General features: G+C 41.1%; 1 protein-coding gene across 7 annotated transcripts in view; it reads left to right on the forward strand.

The window, feature by feature from the left end:
- The window catches only part of ZC3H7A (zinc finger CCCH-type containing 7A), a 44,059-nt gene extending 30,048 nt beyond the window's left edge, over nucleotides 1-14,011 (forward strand). For 6 of the 7 annotated variants that reach the window (XM_078344739.1, XM_002755921.5, XM_035267012.2 and 3 more), the window contains 10 exons: nucleotides 145-341; nucleotides 587-687; nucleotides 1,589-1,770; nucleotides 2,483-2,559; nucleotides 3,483-3,616; nucleotides 4,021-4,126; nucleotides 6,748-6,856; nucleotides 8,598-8,731; nucleotides 11,511-11,674; nucleotides 13,096-14,011. In XM_078344739.1, coding sequence (XP_078200865.1) covers nucleotides 145-341; nucleotides 587-687; nucleotides 1,589-1,770; nucleotides 2,483-2,559; nucleotides 3,483-3,616; nucleotides 4,021-4,126; nucleotides 6,748-6,856; nucleotides 8,598-8,731; nucleotides 11,511-11,674; nucleotides 13,096-13,285 — 1,394 coding nt within the window. In that variant the 3' untranslated portion in view covers nucleotides 13,286-14,011. The remainder of the gene's footprint in view (nucleotides 1-144; nucleotides 342-586; nucleotides 688-1,588; nucleotides 1,771-2,482; nucleotides 2,560-3,482; nucleotides 3,617-4,020; nucleotides 4,127-6,747; nucleotides 6,857-8,597; nucleotides 8,732-11,510; nucleotides 11,675-13,095) is intronic. The other variant, XM_078344740.1, reaches the window with a different exon arrangement.
- The last annotated feature ends 216 nt before the right edge of the window (nucleotides 14,012-14,227 follow it).

The raw sequence follows: 14,227 nt of genomic DNA on the forward strand, positions 1-14,227 counted from the left end.
TGGAGGGTAGTGTGGCAAGATAATTACTCACCATAGCCTCAAACTCCTGGGCTCAAAGGATCCTCCCACCTCAGCCTCCCAAGTAGCTGGGAGTACAGGCCAATTGCCATATTTTCAATGTCTTTCCATTGGCTGTCTTTCTAGATGTTGCTGCTGAGGAGGAATGTCGATATTCAGGCCACTGCACATTTGCTTATTGCCAAGAGGAAATAGATGTATGGACGCTGGAGCGGAAGGGGGCTTTCAGCCGTGAGGCGTTCTTTGGCGGCAATGGAAAGATTAACCTTACTGTATTCAAACTTCTCCAGGAACATCTTGGAGAATTTATATTCCTATGTGAGGTACGTTCTTCCAAAACATATTTTTCCACTGTAAAGTTGTATGTACAAGCCCAGAGGTATTGTCCTGCCATGTGATAAAATATTCATTCAGTAAATGATAGCTACTACCATTACCAAAAAGAATACTAAAACTTCATATTGAGATTTAATTTTGTAATGATACTGAAACTAGGACAATATTCTGGGTGTACAAAATTTATATTTTATATTATGCTTTTTTGATAATCTTTCTCTCTCTATTCCAGAAATGTTTTGATCATAAGCCTAGAATGATAAGTAAAAGAAATAAAGATAATTCTACTGCTTGTTCTCACCCGGTTACAAAGCATGAGTTTGAAGACAATAAGTATGTTGATAGTTTCTAATTTCTGTAATGACAAAATAGATTCTTTTTCTAGATCCATATAAAAACTAGTAGTAGTGTCTGCCCAGGCATTGCCCTTTCCTCATTTGTTGTTGTTTTGAAGAACAATCACGACTATTTAAAAATGTCTTTTGGTAGATTTGGCTGGGAAGTGAATAATATATTATGTAAAACAGAAAAGCATTATTGATGTATAGCTTCTCATGGTATGGATTTAGGTATTTTATGGCTTAAAGTATAAGTACCCCCCACAATTAATTCAACAATTGCATGTAGTGAATTGGTCTTTTTGTTTTGTTTTTTTTTTGAGACTGAGTCTCGCTCTGTTGCCCAGGCTGAAGTGCAGTGGCCTGATCTCGGATTGCTGCAACCTCCACCTTCCAGGTTCAAGTGATTCTCCTGCCTCAGCCTCTTGAGTAGCTGGGATTACAGGCGCCCACCAGCATGCCTGGCTTTTTTTTTTTTTTTTTTGGAAACAGAGTCTTGCTCTGTCGCCCAGGCTGAAGTGCAGTGGCATGATCTCAGCTCACTGCAACCTCCACCTCCCGGGTTCAAAGGATTCTCTTGCCTCAGCCTCCAGAGTAGCTAGGATTACAGGCACCTGCTAATTTTTGTATTTTTAGTAGGGACGGGGTTTCACTATGTTGGCGAGGCTGGTCTCAAGTGATCCTCCCTCCTCAGCCTCCCAAAGTGCTGAGATTACAGGTGTGAGCCACTGTGCCTGGCCCTGTTGTTTTTTTTCTGATAAAAATTTAAAATGTGTTGCCAGTGTAGAACTTTATGTATGTATGTATGTATGTATGTATGTATGTATGTATGTATGTGTGTGTATTTGAAAAACCTATGACAGAACAGTGTTAAAATGTCACTGTTTTCATCTTAGGTGCCTTGTCCACATTTTGCGAGAGACAACAGTAAAATACTCCAAAATACGTTCTTTTCATGGTCAGTGTCAGCTTGATTTATGTCGACATGAGGTTCGGTATGGCTGTTTAAGGGAAGATGAGTGCTTTTATGCCCATAGTCTTGTGGAGCTGAAAGTCTGGATTATGCAAAATGAAACAGGTAGGTTTGTGTGTGACTCAGAAGTATGTCTCCTCAAGAGCAGTCAGAGTTTGATGAAACAGTAATTTGGGCCTAGTGTGGTGGCTCATGCCTGTAATCACACTACTTTGGGAAGCTGAGGTGGTTGGTCCCTTGAGGTTAGGAGTTCCAGACCAGCCTGGCCAATATGGCAAAACCCCATCTATACAAAAAATACAAAATTAATTGAGTGTGGTGGCGTGCACCTGTAATCCCAGCTACTGGGGAGGCTGAGGTGTGAGAATTACTTGAACCTGGGAGGCAGAGGTTGCAATAAGCCGAGATCACACCACTGCACTTCAGCCTAAGTGATAAAGTGTCTCAAAAAAAAAAGGGAATTTGGAGACCCACCCTTCTCCATCAACCAGGTGTGGAAAAGCTATTGATTTTGTCCTGAGCCTTAAACTTTTGATTTTTAGAGTTGCCTCTTTTGAGTGTGTTCTCATGTTATTAATTACCGATCCGAGTTGTTACATGCATTTGTAGGGAGGAAAGATTCCTCAGAAGGCACAGAGAGCCATATTTGTGAATATTCCATTTCAAAAAAGAGTGATGTGGTATTCATCTTTGATGATGGATTAGGCTGCGTAAGAATAGTTGGGAAGCTGATGGTTGTCCAAGTCTGGCTGCACCCAGATTGGTGGGCTGTTGTTGTTATACATATAATTTAATGGAAGGATCGTATATTCCCCAGGTATATCACATGATGCTATTGCTCAAGAATCTAAACGATATTGGCAGAATTTGGAAGCAAATGTACCTGGAGCACAGGTATCTTCCTCTTGTGCACTTTCTGCATTTGGTACTTTCTGGAATTGCCTGATAGATGTTGGTTTTTGCTGGGTATATTTAACACAGTCCAGTTATTTTCTTAATGTTTATTCAGTTGAGTCATTCCTATGTGAAAAAATTTTGTATTTTAGTTGATCATCATAAAAAAAATTAGGCATCCCACAATGCCTGCCAAGAGCATAGGACACTGTTTTCGTATTTCGTTTAATTGACCAAACACTTACGGTTTTGGGTTTTATGGATTCTTGGAGTAAGGCAGAGGAGTAGATTATGTTTATAGTTAGCTTTCCACCTGGCATATCTCATTTTTCCATTGCTCTCCCCTAAACCCCCCGATCCAAATGAAATAATTCTAGTCATCAGTATCAAAGATGAGTTTCATCAAATTTGGGGCCAGGTGCAGTAGCTCACGCCTCTAATCTCTGCACTTTCGAAAGCCCTTGTGGACGGATCATGAGGTCAAGAGATTGAGACCATCCTGGCCAACATGGTGAAGCCCTATCTCTACTAAAAATACAAAAATTAGCCGGGTGTGGTGGCGTGCACCTGTAGTCCCAGCTACTCGGGAGGCTGAGGCAGGAGAATCGCTTGAACCTAGGAGGTGGAGGTTGCAGTGAGCTGAGATCGTGCCACTGCACTCCAGCCTGGCAACAGAGCAAGACTCCATCTCAAATAAATAAATAATGTTTGGCATATCATATAATCTGCTTTAATGATATTCTGTTACATTTAGGGGAAGAATTGGAGATTGAGTTATCAGATACAATGGTCAAGTCATCAAGCCAGACAAAACTGAAAAATTGTATACAGTTGTGAAAAAAATACATGTTGATTTGGCATTTTGTTGTCGGAAAACTGGTTTTCTGTTAAAAACATTAAAGCTAATCTCTTAATTGCTTAAGGTACTTGGTAATCAAATAATGCCTGGATCTCTTAATATGAAGATCAAGTTTGTGTGTGCCCAGTGTCTGAGAAACGGTCAAGTCATTGAACCAGACAAAAACAGAAAATATTGTAGTGCAAAAGCAAGGCATTCGTAAGTATTGCGTGTGGAAACAATGCCTATTTTGTCATTTTCTGTTTCATAGGTATAAAATCATACACATCAGAAAAATGCTTAAAGCTTTGAAGAGAGGAGAGAAAAATAGCTAATTTAGGAGTATTTACAAACACAAGGGAAGAGATTTTTAGGACCTAGTAGATAAGAATTCAAAAGTAGTGGGTTTTTTCCCTGTATTTTATCAGTTCTTTGTTTAGAGTTGGTAGGGAATGTTTGTAAATGTTAATAGAAAGTGAAAATATAGAATCATAAGGCATTTCTTTTAGAAGCATTGAGAAAAAAAATTCTCCGTTTCCTCGGGTACAAACTTTGTACCTCTCCCGTTGTGTATGTCTTCTGCTTGTGTGTCTTTGTTTTTTTCTGAACTCCATTTTTCTTAGGTGGACCAAAGACCGGCGTGCGATGAGAGTGATGTCTATTGAACGTAAGAAGTGGATGAACATCCGTCCTCTCCCCACAAAGAAACAAATGCCTTTACAGTTTGATGTACATACGTAATTTTTAAGCCACTTTTTTTTTTAATTAGGCATTTCAAATCATTAGAAAATAGTAGTAATTCAGATTGGAACTCAAGGCCTTTAGATAATATTCATCAGTAATAATGTGATTTAAATGGTTCCTCTGTTTTCCTTCCCCTTTAGTATATGTATGGTTCCAGAGCAGTTTTCATACTGATGGAATTTTATGAGTTACTTGGAAAAAGTAAATAGATAGTGGATCTGAGGAAAAGTTATGGGGACAATTTAACTTATTTTTTAGATGAATTACTTTGGGGAGGGAGCAAATTTTATTAATTGTGATTCCTTTGGTTTGATACCAAACCCAAGGTTTTCAGTAGTATTATGAATGCTGTTGATGAGTTTGTTTTTATCATTCCTTGTCTCTTTCACTGAATCAAGGGATACTTAGCTATACGACACCTAACTTTATCAGACTTTCTAAAAGTAACCCAAAGGAAAATGTTCAATGTTAGAAGGAACATGCCCTTCAAAACTGGAAAATACTAGTCCGACTTAAAGTTAAGATAGTATTTCATTCAGCAGTGCCACATTCCATCTTGGTACACTGTAGCATCTTCCCTGATATTGCAGATGACTGTTTGCGCAAACTACTTGAGTTTTCCTGGACTTTCCTCTTTACAAGAGAGAGGATCTGGAGACCATCTAGAGGTACTTGACACTTGCGTTAGCAGACAGGGACACTTGGAGCATTGACAGGTAGTATAAGCTGTCTCCCCAGATGGAGGAAATGTGGAAGGAACCTTTTGCCCAGAGAAGCAGGGCAGGTGGACCGAAGAGTCCCCTTGTAAATGAGACCTCCCTCTGAACTGCAGGAAAGTGTTGAAGATGTATCTTTCACCACCTACAGTAGTTTACAGTTTTATAAAACTTGCAAGAGTAACAGTCTTTGCAAGGCAGTGGTATGTTTATGTTTTATCCAAGTGGTTTTAGACTCAGATTTTTTTAGTGGGTTATGTAGGAGGGGGAAAGAGGTTTATTTGTAACCCTGATTTCTTGTGGTTTAAAGGATGATGGAGATAATATGTATATCAAGAACTTTGTTAAAATGAGGACAACTAGGAACAACCCAGTTCCTGAGGCAGCTGCTTAGAGTGTTGGTTATTCTTGAATCTCAAACATGGTGTATTACTGTGTGACATTACAGTAGCTGATTTCCTCTTTTTTTTCCCCTGCCATACTAGGTATTACTAAGGGACCTTTTTTCTTAAAGAAGAAATTATGCTGTGTGTGTGTATGTATGTAGACAGTGTGGTGAGGTGCAAAGACAGTGGCTTCAAAGCCTGCCCGAAGGGCCCTGGTCAAGTTATTCAGCCTCAGTTTGCTCATCTGAAGCAAACTGAATTACCTCTAGATGCTCTCCAGACCCTCTCTCCCATGAGTAGGAAAGTCCAGGACAACTCAGGTGGTTTTCTCGGACAGTCATCTTCAAGATCAGAATAATTACGTGCGATGGTGTTATGTAAACACCCAGCACAGTGCCCGGCTGTCTCCTTTACCTTCTCTTCTCCCTGCTCGTTATCATTGAGCTTTAAAAGACTATGGTAAATGTTTCCCTAGTAATATGACTAAATACTTATTGGGGTTTGTTGGGGGAAAGAATATGACTATTTTATGCACTACTGACTTTATGCAGAAAACTTTAAGGGTGGGGTCACTGACATTGGTCCTAGGCAGGAAATGTGCAGTGTTAACAGGGCTGTCCGAGCTTTAGCAAAAACTCTGAAAAACGTGACAGATGCTAAGCATTTAATGTCATGTAAGCTAAATAATATAGGGCCAGCTCCCGTTGAAGCACAAACTAAGATAAGCTAATAATTAGTTGTACTAGGATTTCTGCCTCTTACGGACAAGTAGGTTGATGGTATTCAAGAACGGACTGTCAGTCATGGAGGTTTTCTTGGTTCCGGGGTCATGATTCTTATGGAAGTCTGCATTCTGCTGATCACGATCACTTTATTTTCCTACCAGTATCACTGTGTTTACTTTGTTAAATAAAAATACCAATAACCTGAAGAGGTATTATTTGAAAGCTGTGTAACTCCATGGTATGGCTAGTGTGAGAACTGTCTTCTGATAATGCATATGTAGTGAATTCTGGCCGAGGTTAGCGTCCAGTACTGATTATAAGTAAGTTAAATTTCTGAAATGTTTTGGGTACTGTTTAGTAACCTTTGGAGTAGGCTGCAGTTTCTTTACTGCATTCGAGTGCTGATGTGGAGGAATCAGGAGTGTTCTGCAGGGGACACAGGAGCTGTCAGACTGAGAGAGCCAGAGATGTTCATTATGAGATTAAATGTTCTGAATAAGTGAGTTTATAGACGTTTGCTTGTAAGAAAATGTTCCATGCTTTACTCTGTTGTGGAAATTTTCTTTTGAAAAATTTTGAGATGGAAACCTTAATATCAATGTCATCTCATATATTTAGGGCATATAGTCAGTTTGAATAGAGTCAAATTAATCTTACTTTATAATTTGATTACTAAGTATTAGCATGGATAATTAATGCTTATTTTGCTTAAATGTAAAAATTAGGCAGTTTTATTATGTGTACTTTGTTTTAATCATATTCATGTTTTTTTAATACAGCTGTGCAACCACATTGCTTCTGGGAAAAAATGTCAATATGTTGGAAACTGTTCCTTTGCTCATAGTCCTGAGGAAAGAGAAGTTTGGACTTACATGAAGGAGAATGGGAGTAAGTTAATCTTTTAGCTGTGTCCTTGAGCTAGCTGGCCTGAAAGTTCCTTTCCTCTCTATAAATATGCCGGCTTCCTGTGAACACAGAAAGCAGTTTGCATTCTAAATGGCTGCACCCTGTTTTGTCAGTAGCTCTGTTGGTGATGCCTGGGAAATGTGGGCACAGCCTCAGGGGGGTAGGATCTGCATCTGATCTGTGTTTGGTTAGGTCAGATTTGGATATAAATATATAGGTCTGTATCCTTAAATTTAATAGAGGTATTCCTAAAAAATGGCTTCGGGGGGAAATTCACTACTCCTTGACTGTTTAAATCAGATCATCTGCTCGTATTGGAAATAGTTTGCCCTCTGAATTAACCAGGTTAGAATTGGGGGTTTCTTCAGGGAGCCATTACTAATCAAACAGGCTCAGAATCAGAGGTCCAAGGAAAGAATGTTTATCTTGGTCAAATTCCAAGTTTATTGTGGGAGCCTTTGAGAGGAGCTGCAGACAACCTTTCACTTTTGACCATAAAATGTTTTACTACAAGGATCATTATTCTTTAATCTTAAGTAAACTGATGAAAGGTATACTGACCGCAGACTGGATTTTAAGAACCAACCAGATTTGACTGTCGCCTGCCATGTTTCAACTACATAAATAGTCACTGATGGGTGGAGGGGATTCCCTCTAGCTGTCTTGTTCAAAGTAAAGCCATGCAGTCCTGCCGTACTGAAGATGCCCTTACATACCAGGCTCTTGCAATGACTCCTGCCACCACTGGTCTTAAGGAAGAAAGAGTTGGAGTTTCTCTCTAATCTTTGCCTGATGATACATTGTTAGAAACCGTGAGCAGACAACAAAGCTAAGTTTTGACCAGATTCTCATTACCAGAGTTTTTAGCACAGTGGTTCTCAACTGGGAACAAGTTTTGCCACTCACCTCCCCTTCCCTGGGGACATTTGGCAATGTCTATAGAGACATTTTCATTGTCATGATTGACAGAAGTTGCTACTGGAATCTGGTGTGTAGAGGCCAGGGATGCTGCTGACCATCCTGTAATGCATAGGGCATGTCCCCAGCAAAGAATTCTCTAGCCAGAATGTCAATTGCACAGAGGTTGAGAAACCTCGGCTGTAGCACTTGGCAATAATGCAGAATACACCTATTCTTGCCATAGGAAGCAACTGGCAGCCACTGCCCAGGACTTGGTCATGGTTGTCTTGTCAGTTGCAGCCTAGCATGTCTGCCCGCTGGGACTGTGGCTTGACTGATGGACTCCCATCAGGGTCAGAATCTTGGTCCAGTAGTAGCATGTTTCTCATCTTTCTCAGTAAGCAGTGAGGAGTATATCAGCTCCAAGTCCCCCAAGCCACGTAAGTAGCCTTGTGTGGTTCTAGCTCTGACACTGAGTGTGGAATGCAGGGCGACAGAGGCAGTGCTGAGGCTTTTGTGGCAATACCATTTATAATGGTTTCTGAGTTTTAAACACCCCAAAGTGTTATGCAAATGCAGGGGGGCGTTCATTAATCTTGAGAACTAACATTTGCCATCTAACAGTCCTGAAATTAGTTCTTATGCATGTGAGTTTACCTGCTGCTTGGACCGGGCGATCTCTCCATGTCTAATATAACAGTCTCCTTCAGCCCTCTTGAGTTTCTTTTGAAATGTATGCTGACTGATACAAAACGTGAACACAGTTGTATGTATTTAAATGGTGTTTAGTTGTAGCTGCTGAAAGTATTTCATTTTTCTTTAGTACAAGATATGGAGCAATTTTATGAACTCTGGCTAAAGAGTCAAAAAAATGAAAAAAGTGAAGATGTAGCCAGTCAGTCAAACAAGGAAAATGGAAAACAAATTCACATGCCAACAGATTATGCTGAAGTTACAGTAAGTACTGTGGCTCATTTCCCCTCACTTAGCCAAGCTGTTGATGGAGCCTTTTTTTTCTTTCCCATCTTCTCCAAAACCTGGCTCCATGACTTACTTACTGCCTGCCCTTCTCTGTTCTGTGTCTTCATCTTCTCTCTCTAATGGTTTCCTACCACTAGATGAGTTCTCCTCATGTGAAAAAATTCTTTTCTCAATCCTTCTGACTTGGGAGCCAGAGAATTGTAAATCCAAGTCCTCCTTTCTCTCCTTACTTGCCTGGCACCCTCAGTCAATTATTTATGTCTCCCAGTGGGGTTGTCTTGATGGATTAGTGAAGTGTGAGGAGTCTCTGACTCTTCCCCAGAGGGAGGCCCCAGCAGATGGCTCAGGAATGTGGGCTGTCTACTCCACTGGACCTTACATTCCCCACTTACCGCCTGCAGTCTGGCCTCTCCCTCTCTGGTTGTTGGGGACATTAAGTTACCAGTGGTCTGTTAACTGTTTTGGTTTTCTGTTAAAAATTTCAGAAAAGTGCAAGGATAATATAACGAATATCTTGAGCCCACCATTGCAAGTTAACTGATGTTAACAATTTGTTGTGGTTCCTTCTGTAAAATAAATAAAAGGCTACAGATAAAGTTGGAACCCCATATGTTCCCCTTCCCAGGGGGAACAGATCCAGTGTGTATTTTTCCAGGCGATGTTTACCTACGGATGACACATTTATTCTTAAAAAAATCTACAGTTCTGCTTGGTATGCCGTTAAAATTTTTCGTAAGTGTATGTGTTACAGCACTTATTTTTTGTTTTTTGGCAACTCGGTCTATTGAGACAGTTGGATTCATATTCACTGCCCCTTGCAGGGCTTAGGTGCGGCCTGGCCTTGCCCAGTGTGTCTTGCTTGTGACGTGCCCTGTGAATGTCTACCTTTGATTCCCTTGCTACCTTAGTGCTCCTTGGTGTTTGTTTTATTATATATATATATATATATATATATTTTTTTTTTTCTCTTCCTTTTTCTTTTCTTTTTTTTTGAGACAGGGTCTTGCTCTGTCACCCAGGCCAGAATATGTCATACGCTTATGGCTCACTGCAGCCACAACCTCCCAGACTCAGGTCATCCTCCTACCTCAGCCTTTTGAGTAGCTAGGGCTACAGGTGCTCACCACCCCACCTGGCTAATTTTTGTGTTTTTTATAGAGACGGGTATCTTGCCACATTGCCCACACTAGTCTCAAACTCTTGGGCTGAAGGCCTCCTCCTGCCTCAGCCTCCCAAAGTGCTGTGATTATAGGCATGAGCCACCATGCCTGGCTGCTCCATAGTGCTTCTAGAGAAGGGTCACCTCGACTTGCTGGATCATAAGGCTTACCTGGGGGTGGGCACAGTGGCTCACGCCTGTAGTCCCAGCACTTTAGGAGGCCGAAGCAGGCAGATCACCTAAGGTTAGGAGTTACAGACCAGCTTGGCCAACTTGGTGAAACCCCATCTCCACTAAAAAATGCAAAAAATTAGCCAGGCATGGTGGCGTGCACCTGTAATCCCAGCTACTTAGGAGGCTGAGGCAGGAGAATCACTGAAACCTGGGAGATGGAGGTTGCAGTGAGCCAAGATCACATCATTCCACTGCATCCTGGGCAACAGAGTGAGACTCCGTCTCAATAAACAAACAAACAAACAAATAAATAAATAAGGCTTACCGGGGGTGTTTAAAGAGTCTTGGAGCTGGGTGTGATAGCTTGCACCTGTAATCCTAGCCACTCAGGAGGCTGAGGTGGGAGGATCCTTTGAGCCCAGGAGTTCAGGCAGTAATGAGCTCTGATCTCACCACGGTACTCTAGCCTGGATGACAGCGAGACTGTGTCTCTAAAAGAAAGTCATGAAAAGTCTCATTCATACTCCACACTGAATGAGTCCAAATCTGTTTTTATCCAGTGTTGCAGATAATTATTGCCCAGGACATTTGGGAAATACTTTAGCACTTAGAGTTTGCATCTGTTGTAGCATTTAAATCCTCTCATAACAGTTCCTTTTGTATAGGTCTGTTCCCCACAGGGCCAGCGTCTTTATGTTCCTGATGCTATAGCAGGGACTCGGTTCATGCATACCAAATGGAGCTGCTGCTCGTCCTTTTGGAGTTGGCATGGGGCCTGGTCTTTCCCGTCCTCTGCTTTTCTTCATGGTGTTAATTCATTCCTGAATGCTTGTTTGTACCTGCCTCTTGTCCTCCCAGCAAACATCCTTGTTTGCATGCCAGCAACTATTGCTTCATTACTGGAGACTTCCTGGATAGGTGGCAGGATTTGTCATCCTTCTTCTCTGTGTCCTGAGTGGTGGCTTGCTTTCCCATGCTGTGCTCCTTTCCTTGTCCCTATTTCTTTCTTTTTTTTTTGAGATGGAGTCTTGCTCTGTCACCAGGCTGGAGTGCAGTGGCACACTATCTCGGCTCACTGCAACCTCCATCTCCCGGGTTCAAGCGATTCCCCTGACTCAGTCTCCTAAGTAGCTGGGACTATAGGCGTGTGCCACCACACTCAGCTAATTTTTTGCATTTTAGTAGAGATGGGTTTCACCATGGCCAGGAAGTTCTCCATCTCCTGACCTCATGATCTGCCCGCCTTGGCTTCCCAAAGTGCTGGGATTACAGGTGTGAGCCACTGCGTTCCGGGCCCTTGTCCCTATTTCTAAACTGAGTTTTATGTCTTGCCTGGCTCTCCCACCAGCCTGGGCTTTCTGGAATTGAGTCTGGATCTTAGATCAGGTGACCGATGGGATATGTGTCTTTGCTGCACATTAGGTGGACTTTCACTGCTGGATGTGTGGGAAAAACTGCAACAGTGAGAAGCAGTGGCAGGGCCACATCTCCTCTGAGAAGCACAAAGAGAAGGTTTTCCACACCGAGGACGACCAGTACTGCTGGCAGCACCGCTTCCCAACAGGGTATTTCAGTATTTGTGATAGGTATGTAGATTTTTACAAGTTTTCCATGTAAAAATTGCTGATCTCAAATTTTAATGGATATGTCAGCTGACCCAGAATATCTGGGTGCTAAAGTTCTAATGTTGCTGTGCCCTGACAGACCCTGAAGAATTCTTGGGTTTTGGCTGAAAGCGTTGAGTTGCTCATCAAACCATTCCTTTCACTCTTCTTAGGTTATATGAAAAGATTTAATAGTCTTCTAATACTAATTGAATAGAGAAGTATGTTCATTCCAATTTGTCCAAATGACTTTTGAGTTCACCATTGTGATTCTCTAACCCTTTGCCACAAACTTTGCTCACAGTAAATGTTCATCAGATTTGAAAAGGTTTTTACATTATATTTAAAATCTAAAAATTAGATCAAAGGAAGATGTTAATATGTATCACTCCTTTAAGTTTTCTTAGAAAGTTTTTCAGTATGGTGGGGCACAGTGGCTCATACCTGGAATCCCAGCACTTTGGTGGGTGAGGTAGGTGGGTCTCTTGAGGTCAGGAGTTCAAGACCAGCCTGGGCAACATGGTGAAACCCCATCTCTGCTAAAACTACAAAAATTAGCCAGGCATGGTGGCAGGTGCCTGTAATCCCAGCTACTTGGGAGGCTGAAGCAGGAGAATCACTTGAACCCAGGAGGTGGAGGTTGTAGTGAGCCCAGGTCGTGCCACTGCTGTCCAGCCTGGGCGACAAGAGTGAGACTCTGTCTCAAAAAAAAAAAAAATTTTTTTTCAGTGAAAAACTAGATAATTCTGAATTGCTCATTTTGTTAAGTCACTGTCAGTATTTAATTCCCTAATTTAGATCCTTGTGATCCTTAAAAGTATTGAAGACATTTTTTCCTTAATGCCACCTCTGATTTATTTGTTACATCAGGAACAACTATAGTCTTTTTTCTCCTATCAGTCAATACTTTTCACAGAGTACATTTAAATAAAGTACTGATGTTTCCTTTTAAGATGGAGTCTCGCTCTGTCACCCAGGCTGGAGTGCAATGTTGCAGTCTCGGCTCACAGCAACCTCTGCCTCCTGGGTTCAAGTGATTCTCCTGCCTCAGCGTCCTGAGTAGCTCAGATTACAGGCACGCACCACCATGCCTGGCTAATTTTATTTTTACTAAAGACAGGGTTTCACCATGTTGGTCAGGCTGGTCTCGAACTTCTGACTTCAGGTGATCCGCCTGCCTCGGCCTCCCAAAGTGCCAGGACTACAGGTGTGAGCCACTGTGCCTGGCCCGAGTTTTCGATTGTAGATGTCATGGCTATAAAATATTTACCTTTCTAGGCTTGAGGTTCCTAACTAAAAGTTGTATGCAAATCATAAAGCTAGTGAAGCATACAGTTTCAAGAATCACAGCATGATTTTTTGAAATAACTTGTGGACGCTGAGCAGCTGACTTGTCCTCACAGGTATATGAATGGCACCTGCCCAGAAGGAAGCAGCTGTAAATTTGCACATGGAAACGCCGAACTTCATGAATGGGAAGAAAGAAGAGACGCCCTAAAGATGAAGCTCAACAAAGCACGAAAAGATCACTTAATTGCCCCAAATGATAATGACTTTGGAAAATATAGTTTTTTGTTTAAAGATTTAAACTAATATGCTGGCTTTTATGTATGATACCTAATCAGAGCATTGACCAGAAAAATTGAAAGTGTTCTAAGGCACATAGCAGAGGAGCTGCAGATTTTCTGCTTGTATTGGCGTATATCGTTCCTCCTGAGCAGCAACCCACAAGTAGGTAGGAAAATGGGCTGTTTCACAGGTCTGGCCACGCTCTCACGGAACCATTGGCATCAGATGGTGAAGTGACTGCTACCCGGTTGCCATCTGTTGAACAGACTTTTGGATGAAGTGTGTTGGGGAAGAGGATAAGGTTATATCTAGGACAGCTCTTTGAGTTGGTCCTTCATATTAAGAATCATGACGGTAAGAGAATCAACACTTGTACTGGGATCAGAATACATGATGGATGAAATTCTTTACATGTTTTAGCAGAATGAATTTGTTTAATATAATAAAGTTTGCTACTTATCTGTATGTAGGTTGCTAAAAAGGATTTTCTTAACTCAGATTTTAAGCCAAATAACCATTTAACACTAGTATTTGTTAAATGGGGTATTTTTCTGTATTTGTATGTTTCACTATAATAAGGGAATTAAGGATAATGTGCATTGAGAATATTTTGAAAAATAATTAATTGATTCAAATTTTATTTCTTGGTCTTTTGCTGTTTAAATGATGATTTTGAAAGATTAAACCTGTACTGTTGGTATTGTGTTAGTGTATGGACCAATACTGCCTGTAATAAAGATTTTATATATAGATGCCTTTCATTTTTTCCTGTGGTCCTTTCCCACAAAGAATTGATGATACTGGGTATAAAAATCAAATTGTTTTTTTCAAAAACATTTTCATTTAGGCAATGACTGACAGAATGCAAATTGGGACATGAAAGCAACTTTTGACTTCACCCTTCTCTCCTCCAACTTTGGGCTCAGGGACTGCTGTTACTGATTGGCTCTTCTATGTAAGTCTTCT

This window comes from Callithrix jacchus, chromosome 12, assembly GCF_049354715.1.
Source record: "Callithrix jacchus isolate 240 chromosome 12, calJac240_pri, whole genome shotgun sequence".
Lineage (NCBI taxonomy): Eukaryota > Metazoa > Chordata > Mammalia > Primates > Cebidae > Callithrix > Callithrix jacchus.